Source organism: Colobus angolensis, unplaced genomic scaffold (assembly GCF_000951035.1).
Source record: "Colobus angolensis palliatus isolate OR3802 unplaced genomic scaffold, Cang.pa_1.0 Scaffold185, whole genome shotgun sequence".
NCBI lineage: Eukaryota > Metazoa > Chordata > Mammalia > Primates > Cercopithecidae > Colobus > Colobus angolensis.
This window is the reverse complement of record NW_012114988.1, coordinates 87961-97467: the sequence shown is the minus strand read 5'-3', so window position 1 is coordinate 97467 and position 9507 is coordinate 87961. Positions and strand designations below refer to the sequence as shown.

General features: G+C 49.5%; 1 protein-coding gene across 1 annotated transcript in view; it reads left to right on the top strand.

Annotated features, from left to right (window-relative positions):
- The window catches only part of NECAP2 (NECAP endocytosis associated 2), an 18576-nt gene that overhangs the window by 4830 nt on the left and 4239 nt on the right, over positions 1 to 9507 (top strand). The window contains exons 2-5 of the mRNA XM_011939940.1: positions 2851 to 2961; positions 3048 to 3129; positions 4084 to 4192; positions 7068 to 7245. Of these exons, the coding sequence (XP_011795330.1) occupies positions 2851 to 2961; positions 3048 to 3129; positions 4084 to 4192; positions 7068 to 7245 (480 nt within the window). The remainder of the gene's footprint in view (positions 1 to 2850; positions 2962 to 3047; positions 3130 to 4083; positions 4193 to 7067; positions 7246 to 9507) is intronic.

Here is a 9507-nt window from a genome sequence, read left to right as displayed (position 1 = left end):
TTCACCATATTGGCCAGGCTGTTCTTGAACTCCTGACCTCGTGATGCACCCGCCTTAGCCTCCCAAAGTGTTGGGATTACAGGTGTGAGCCACTGTGCCCCGGCCAGCTGTGATTTTAACATGACTCCCTAATGTAACAGCCATTGCCTAGGGCTGAGCCTCCCCTGTGGGACCCACCCCAAGGTGCTCTTAGCTCAAAGTCATGGCTGGGTCATGTTAGTCTCTAACTTTCCCATGAGGTAGTGAGCATATCACTCTAGGCCAGGCTTTCTCAGCTTCAGCACTGTTGACACTTGGGGCCAGATAAGTCTTTGTTTTGGGGAGCTGTGGAGCCCAATGAGGATATTTTACAGCATTCTTGGCCTCTGTCTAGCAGATGTCAGTAGCACCCCCCAAGTTGTGACGATCAAAATTATCTCTAGACATTGCCAGATGTCTCTTGGGGACAGGGGAGCACAATCACCCCGATTGAGAATTACTGCTGTAGGCTGAAGGCATCTTGGTGAGGTTGGAACAGAAGGCAGATAAATTGACAAGAAACTGCAGACTCTAGGGCTGTTGGTTTTGAATCAGTTCAGCCTTGATTACAAAATTACCTCTAGCCCCGGCGCGGTAGCTCATGCTTGTAATCCCATCAATTTAGGAGGCCAAGACAGGTGGATCGCTTGAGCCCAGGAATTCCAGAGCAGCCTGGGCAATATGACAAAACCCTGTCTCTAATAAAAATGCAAAAATTAGCCAGGTGTGGTAGTGTACACCTGTAATCCCAACTACTTGGGAGGCTAAGGCACAAGAATCACTTGAACCAAGGAGGTAGAGGTTGCAGTGAGCCGAGATTGCACCATTGCACTCTAGCATGGGTGACAGAGCAAGACTGTCTCAAAAAGAAAACAGAAAGAAAATAAAACAGGTCAGGCACGGTGGTTCATCCGCCTGTAATCCCAGCACTTTGGGAGGCCAATGTGGGCAGATCACCTGAGGTCGGGGGTTCGAGACCAACCTGACCAACACGGAGAAACCTCGTCTATACTAAAAATACAAAATTAGCCGAGCATGGTGACACATGCTTGTAAACACAGCTACTTGGGAGGTTGAGGCAGGAGAATCACTTGAACCTGGAAGACAGAGGTTGCAGTGAGGCGAGATTGTGCCATTGCACTCCATCCTGGGCAATAAGAGTGAAACTCTGCCTTGGAAAAAAAAAAAAAACAACCAACCCAGAAAACAAAGTTATCTCTAAACCACGGGATTCAATAGAAGATATTTGATTAAATACTTAAAGCACCAGCCAGGTGTGGTGACTCATGCTTCTAATCCCATGGCTTTGGGAGGCCAAGGTGGGAGGATGGCTTGAGACCAGGAGTTAGAGACCAGCCTGGGCAACATATGAAGACCCTATCTCTAACAAAAGAAATTGAGTGGGCATGGTGGCATGTGCCTGTATTCCCAGCTACGTGAGAGGCTGAAGCGGGAAGATTACTTGAGCCCAGGAGTTTGAGGCTGTGGTGAGCTATGATGCACTGCACACTGCACTTCAATCTGGGCAACAGAGCCCAGACCCTGTTTCTTTTTTTTTTGTCACCTTGGCTGGAGTGCAGTGGCACAATCCCAGCTCACTGCAGCCCCCAACTCCTGGGGTCAGGGATCCTCCTGCCTCAGCCTCCTAGGGAGTTGGAACTAAATGTGCGTGCCACTATGCCTGGCTTATTTTTATATTTTTTCTAGAGACCAGGTTTCACCATCTTGCTCATGCTAGTCTCAAATTCCTAGACTCGGCCGGGCGCAGTGTCTCACACCTGTAATCCCAGCACTTTGGGAGGCCGAGGTGGGCGGATCACCTGAGGTCAGGAGTTCAAGACCAGCCTGGCCAACATGATGAAACAGTCTCTACTAAAAATACAAAAATTGGCTGGGTGTGGAGGTGCATGCCTGTAATGCCAGCTGCTTGGGAGGCTGAGGCAGGAGAATCACTTGAACCTGGGAGGTGGAGGTTGCAGTGAGCCGAGATCGTGCTGCTGCACTCCAGCCTGGGCGACAGAGGGAGACTCCATCTCAGGCAAAAAAAAAAAGGTATAAATCAAATTCCTGGGCTCAAGTAATGCACCCCACCTCAGCCTCCCAAAGTGCTGGGACCACACCCAGTCCGTGACCCTGTTTCTAAAAAACAAAACAAAAAATACTAAAAGCAACAACAGACGTCAGCACATACGAAAAACTGATGCCAGTCATAAATGCTCGTGGAAATTTTATGTTGCGCTGCACCTGTCGAGTGCTGTAGTTGACAAGGTGATGTGTTTCACAAGGGCTCCTTTTAAAGCTAGTCATGCTTGCCCTGTCTCAGATTGAATTAAATCAGCCTGCTTCAGATTCCCTATGGGTGTGAAAACTTCCTCCCTCATTTCCTTGGGGCTCACTGGCCCCTCTATAGTCCTGCCTCAGGTACTAGGCCTCTTCAGCAGGTGTGATTACCTAGGTCAGGGCTCACCTGTTGTAGGACACTCAGGGTTCAGGTAATATAAGTGGGTAAAGCAGGTGGAATGGATGGGCTAGCAGCTCCAGCTGCTCAGGTTGGCTTGGAGGCTCAGCATTAATAGAGCTTAGTTTTAAGAGGGGCCAGGCAGAATACGAAACCGGGCTGGAGTTGGCCTGTAAGCTGTCTCTGACTTAAGCCTTTCCTTGGTTATACTTTCTGTGTCTTCCCTTTAGCAAGAATGGATTTGAATTCCAGAGTAAGATTTGCCGACGTGTCTCAGCTGGCTAGAGATACCTTGCAGGAAAAAGGCCCCGTAGTCTGGTAGAAACACCTGGCTGGAAGGGGGCTCAGGGCTCAGCGCTCAACCTAACCTGTGCTTTCAGGGGAGCTGTTTGCTCAGGCCCCGGTGGATCAGTTTCCTGGCACAGCTGTGGAGAGTGTGACGGACTCCAGCAGGTACTTCGTGATCCGCATCGAAGATGGAAATGGTAGGCATGGGTCCTGGTGCTTCCTCCTCTTGGGAAAGGTTTTCTCAGCCTGTGGAAGGTGGGATTGATCATGTGTTGTCCCCCAGGGCGACGGGCGTTTATTGGAATTGGCTTCGGGGACCGAGGTGATGCCTTTGACTTCAATGTTGCATTGCAGGACCATTTCAAGTGAGTGGTTCTGGGAGACACATGCTCTTGCCCCTCACTTCTTTCCCTGGACAGAATGATCTCCCAGGTTAGGATACCCAAGTGATTGTGTGTGATTTGTCTGGCAACAGAGACTCAGGAGAACCCAGGGCAAGCCACCTCTCTGCTCTGCCAATGTTCATCTCTGCTGTAAAGCCTTGTCCTTTACCTGAGGCTCATCTCTACCATCCCAGCCTTTGGGCCTGCCACCTGTCTTCCCTTACCAGGCTCCTGAGCAGTCAGAGTCCTCATCAGCCTCCTGTGGCCTTTCTGGGCCTGCTCCTCCGTGTCATCAGTGGCGCTTGGATTCCCAGGGCACCCAGCAGCTGCTCTGATGTCCTTTTCTGAAGCTAAGAGACAGGGCAGGAAGTCCTCCTCCACCATCTGCAGGGCTTGAACTCAGGCTGCCAGTGAGTGGGCTGTGCCCAGCCACTCATGTGGGCGCCTCTGGCTCTTCCCTGACCTGGTGCTGCTGCATGGTGTGGTATGGAGGGTGGGGGAGCTTTGTGTTGCCCTCTACTTCTGGGTATCTGTCTTGTCTCCCTGTCCACCTTCTGAGTGTTTGAGGGTGTGTAGAGACTGCATCTTAGTTCTCGTGCCACATGCTGTAGATGGAAGGGTAGGCTCTCACACATGTCCTAGAGACAGTGTTAGGACCCTCTACATAAGTGATCTCACTGAACTCGTAGCCATCTTGAAGACCTATAGAATTGTGGGCATATTTTGCTGACGAGGAAACCAATGTGCATGCAGCTACTTAAGTGTCAGAGCAGGATTTGAATTCAGGCCTCACTCCCAAGCCTGCACTCTTTCTACCACCCTGTCTCACTACGAGGCTCAGCCTGGACTGATGGCAGGCAGTATTGAAGTGAGCCAGTGATGGCAAGGCAGCTGGTCTCTTCCTTTCTCACCTTTTTCCTCGTGTTCTCTCCCTAGGTGGGTGAAACAGCAGTGTGAATTTGCAAAACAAGCCCAGAACCCAGACCAAGGCCCTAAATTGGACCTGGGCTTCAAGGAGGGCCAGACCATCAAGCTTAACATCGCAGTGAGTTCCACCCTTGCTTGACTGTGGTGGCCATGGTCACGTGATACTTGTGGCCACCCAGAGCCCATTGCTCTTCTTATGGTTCAGCTCCTTCAGTTCAGCAGATGTTTAGTGAGCATCTGCCTTGTGTCAGGTCCTGCACCAGGGGTGAACGAGAGACCTCTATTCTTGTGGAACTCAGAGTTGAACTGAGACAGGCAGGTAAAAATGTAATTACAACATGGCAGCAAAGGTTCCATAACTAAGGGATGTCCTGGGTGCCGTGGGCCCCTAGAGGAAGGGCATGCAGCCCATAGTTTTGGGAACCAAGTAAGGCTTACTGGAAGAAGGGACCTGTAGGCAAGGGAAGAGTGATCAAAGAGGACCAGCAGGTGCAAAGCCTCTGAGCTGAGAAGGAGCATCAGTCATTTGCTGCCAGAAGTGGTGTTTCTGTCCTAGCTATTAGAGTGCATCAGGAGGGACCCCTGTGCTCATCCCAGGCTGTGTCTTGAATGAGGAAGATTTGGGAGAGTTCTGGCAGGAAGACGTTGAGGTGGACACTGGGAGTCCTGGGCAGCTTCTGCTGATGGTGTTGTCTTGGCTCCTGTGTCTTTGTTCTGAGCTGCTCTACCTCTGGCTTCCCCTGGTCAGTTCCTGTTCATAGGAACAGGTTGGGCTGGGCTGGGCTGCCTAAAGTTGACCTTTACCTGGCTGCAAGGGTGGAGAGGGGAGATGAGGTCAGACTCATGATTGGGGGCACCCAAGGACCAAGTGGATTGGTTTTTGTTTTTGCCAGGAGTACTGTGTTGAAATGGATTTGTTTTTTGAAGAAGCTTTGTAACGCTAAAATAATGCTTTTCCTCTTACCGTCTCTTTCTCCTCTTTTCTGCTTCGTGCTGGTGATGATTTGGGATCCTTGAAGTTGGCCAGCTGGCCCTTAAGAGAGAAATGCAAGTCCAATCCAGTGGACTGGTTGGGATGTGATTCTTTCTCTCGCTTGGAGGAAACTAACATTTAATGAGCACCAGCTGTGGGCCAGGTAGTGTTTTTAGGCGTTTCTCATGTGAATTAAACATCTCCCTTTCCTCCATGAGATGATGAAATGGAGGCTTAGGGAGGGTTGGGGACTTGCCCAGGGTCACAGAGCTAGAAATAACTGGCACAGCTGTACTCACACTGAGGTCTTTGAGGTCTTTTGACTTCAGGGCTGGACTTACTATTTTATTAAGCTGCTGCTTTCCTTACAAGTAGGGAACACATTATCTTCATCTGTGTGATTTGTGCTGGTTTCTGGCTCATGTTTGGTGCTCAGTTTTTTTTTTTTTTTAAGTATTTTCTTGAAGTATAATATGCATGTAAAAAAGTGTACAAATCATAAGTGCAGAACTTAGTGAAATTTTAAAAACCTAATTTATAGGCCAGGAGTGGTGGCTCCTGCCTGTAATCTCAGCACTTTGGGAGGCCGAGGCAGGCGGATCACCTGAGGTTGGGAGTTCAAGACAACCCTTACCAACATGGAGAAACCCAGTCTCTACTAAAAATACAAAATTAGCCGGGCATGGTGGTGCTTGCCTGTAATCCCAGCTACTCGGGAGGCTGAGGCAGGAGAATTGCTTGAACCCGGGAGGCGGAGGTTGTGATGAGCCGAGATCAAGCCATTGTACTCCAGCCTGGGCAACAAAAGCAAGACTCTGGATCAAAAAAACAAAACAAGGCCGGGCGCGGTGGCTCAAGCCTGTAATCCCAGCACTTTGGGAGGCTGAGATGGGTGGATCACGAGGTCAGGAGATCGAGACCATCCTGGTCTACACGGTGAAACCCCGTCTCTACTGAAAAATACAAAAAACTAGCCGGGCGAGATGGCGGGCGCCTGTAGTCCCAGCTACTCGGGAGGCTGAGGCAGGAGAATGGCGTGAACCCGGGAGGCGGAGCTTGCAGTGAGCCGAGATCGCGCCACTGCACTCCAGCCTGGGCGACAGAGCGAGACTCCGTCTCAAAAAAAACAAAAACAAAAACAAAAACAAAACAAAACAACCCAATTTATAAACTTGCACCTCGCTCAAGATGCAAAAGATAGTCAGCACTCTGGAAACACCTCTCCTGGCCCCTCCCAGTAACTACCCTGAGTAACCCTCTACTGACTTCAATACCGTAGGTTTTGTTTGTTCTTAACTTTCCTAAGCTGAATCATACACCTAATCCTGTTTTAGGATGATTTATTTCTTTTACTCAATGTAGTTTTTGTGAGAGTCATCCATGGTGTTGTGTGTAGTTTGTTCATTCTCACTGTTGTGGCATGTACCATTGTGAGAATTCACCCAATTTATTTATGTTTTACTGATGATGGACATTTGGGTAGTTTCCAGTTTGGGGCAATTACAAATAGTGCTGCTGTAGATGTTTGAGTTCATGTCTTTCGGTGCATATGTGTATGATTTCTGTTGGTTTATATCTGGGGGTGGAATTGCGGAGTCCTAAGTTTAAGTTCCTGTGTTGAGCTTTATAGATCCTTTCCAGTAATTTTTCAAAGTAGTTTTACCAGTTTACACTTCGATCAGCAGCACATGAATGGTTACTCCATGTCATAGTCAATACTTGATAATTTACATTTTAGCCATTCTGGTGAGTGTGTAATGGTTTATCATTATAGCTTTGATCTGCATTTCCCTGATGAATGAAGTGGGGTGCTGGGTTTTAAAATGGACCTTATTTGTGATAGATTCAGAATGATGATGCACTAAGTGTAGCTCATAACAATGGAGGTGCTAGGTAGGACCATCTTTTGGTTACACAGATGTTAGGGCTCTGGGGTCACCTTGGCCCTCCTCGTGGGGTTTTCTGGTAGCACTGGGACTCCAGCAGAACTGGCTGATTTGCATTCCTCTTCCCTGTTTAGAACATGAAGAAGAAGGAAGGAGCAGCCGGGAATCCCCGAGCCCGGCCTGCCAGCACAGGAGGGCTGAGCCTGCTTCCCCCTCCCCCAGGGGGCAAAACCTCCACCCTGATCCCTCCCCCTGGGGAGCAGTTGGCTGTGGGGGGATCCCTCGCCCAGTCAGCAGTTGCTCCCAGTTCAGGTTAGTGCTCAGTGGGCGACTGCTGGATCGGTACCTGTGGGCTCCTCTTCTCACTGGCAGCCGGGCCCCATGGTTTTCCGCCCGTCACACACATGGATTGGTAATGTAGTACCTGTCTGTGTCAAAGAAGAAAGGCGGGCACCCAAAGCTGATTCTGCACATGCTGGGTAAGGGGCTTCTTCTAGTTGGCCTTTAGGGCATCTGCCTTCTGAGAGGCCGGGGCTGGGATTTGTTTGTTACTGTGAAATCATCAACATGTCAGTTCCTGGTTCCCAGTGTGTGCTCAGTGGGTACTGAGTGAGTGGGTAATGGAGACACCGTTTCTGCTCATGTGTAGTGTGAGAGATGAGTCACAGCACAGAGACCAAATGTGTAGGCCTAGACCCACCATCAGCTGGTGTGATCTGGGGAGGTTTCATGAAAGAGGTAACATTGATCTGGACCTTGAAGGAAGGAGATAGAGTGGGAGTGGTTGGCATTCCAGGCAGAGAGAATATGAATGAGGCCCAGACTTTTAGACACCTGGTGTATTTAGGGAGATGGGTACAGCATAAGGTGTGCCAAGGTGAGTGGTGGGAAATGAGATTTTGTTTGGAGTGAGCACCTTGGGTGTGGGAAGCTGAGAGCGTTTGCTCCGGCAGCTTGTGCTGAGGAGCCCTTAGGAGACGCTGGGATTCTGGAAGCGAGTGTCTAGTGTCAGCCTCTGACCACACTGGGGTGCCAGCCCTTTGCCTCTACCTCCTCACCCTGCCCAGCTCAGCTTGATGCTCCTGGCCTTCCCCGGCCTGGGCAATTGTTACCAGCCTGCCTTCTGCCCACAGCTCTCCCCAGCTTGCAGGCAGGAAGCCTTCCTGCTTTGCTGATTCCTAAGTGTCCCCAACATCGGCTGCCCTATCTGGAGGTCAAGCTTCAGGCTTCAGCCCTGTGGGGAATACTCTAACCTGGAGAGTGGCAGAAGGGGCAGTCAGAGAGCCCCTGCCTGGTACCGGGAACTGTTCTTTAAGCGTTATTTCTCAGAGTGGGGTCATAGGACCACTTGCCTTGGCATCGCTGGGGGATAGGGGCAAGAATCTGCATTCTTATGTCTAGTTTTCTTTCTTTTTTTTTTTTTTTTTGAGACGGAGTCTTTTTGCTCTTGTTGCCTAGGCTGGAGTGCAATGGCATGATCTCGGCTCACTGCAACCTCTGCCTCCTGGGTTCAAGTGATTCTCCTGCCTCAGCCTCTCGAGTAGTTGGGATTACAGGCATGCGCCTCCACACCCAGCTAATTTTGTATTTTTAGTAGAGACAGGGTTTCTCCATGTTGGTCAGACTGGTCTTGAACTCCTGACCTCGGGTGATCCACCCGCCTTGGCCTCCCAAAGTGCCAGGATTACAGGCGTGAGCCACTTTGTCCAGGCCTTATGTCTATTCATGTTTGTGTGTTGACTAAAGTCTGAGAGCTACTACCTTAGGCCTTCCCTTGGTTGCTGATGGTTATTTATTTATTTATTTATTTATTTATTTAATTAATTAAGATGGAGTCTTGCTCTGTCACCCAGGCTGGAGAGTAGTGGCATGTTCTCGGCTCACCACAACCTCCAACTCCTGGGGTCAAGCGATTCTCCTGCTTCAGCCTCCCGAGTAGCTGAGATTACAGGCATGCACCACCACGCCCACCTAAGTTTTGTATTTTTAGTAGAGGCAGGGTTTCACCATGTTGGCCAGGATGGTCTCGATCTCCTGACCTCATGATCTGCCCGCCTCAGCCTCCCAAAGTGCTGGGATTACAGGCGTGAGCCACCACACCTGGCCTTGCTGATTCATTTTTAACAGCATTTTAATTTTAATATGGTGTGCTTGCTGTGTGCCGGGTAGAGTTCTAGGCACTGGCAGGCATAGCATCAAGTTTTAGTTCTCAAGGGCTTGTGTTCTGGTGTCTGAGACAGGCAGTTAGCATGTCTACAAACAAAATGGTGTCAGATAATAAATCATAAATAACATTTATGAAGCACTTACTATATGAACAATGTGGTTGGGTTCAAATTTCAGCTTACCAGCTTTGTGATCTTTATTAATTAATTTATTTTTATTTTTTATTTTTGAGATGGAGTTTTGCTCTTGTTGCATAGGCTGGAGTGTGACGGCATGATCTCAGCTCACCGCAACCTCTGCCTCCCAGGTTCAAGTGATTCTCCTGCTTCAGCCTCCTGAGTAGCTGGGATTACAAGCGTGTACCACCACGGCTGGCTAATTTTTTTTTTTTTCCTGAGACGGAGTCTC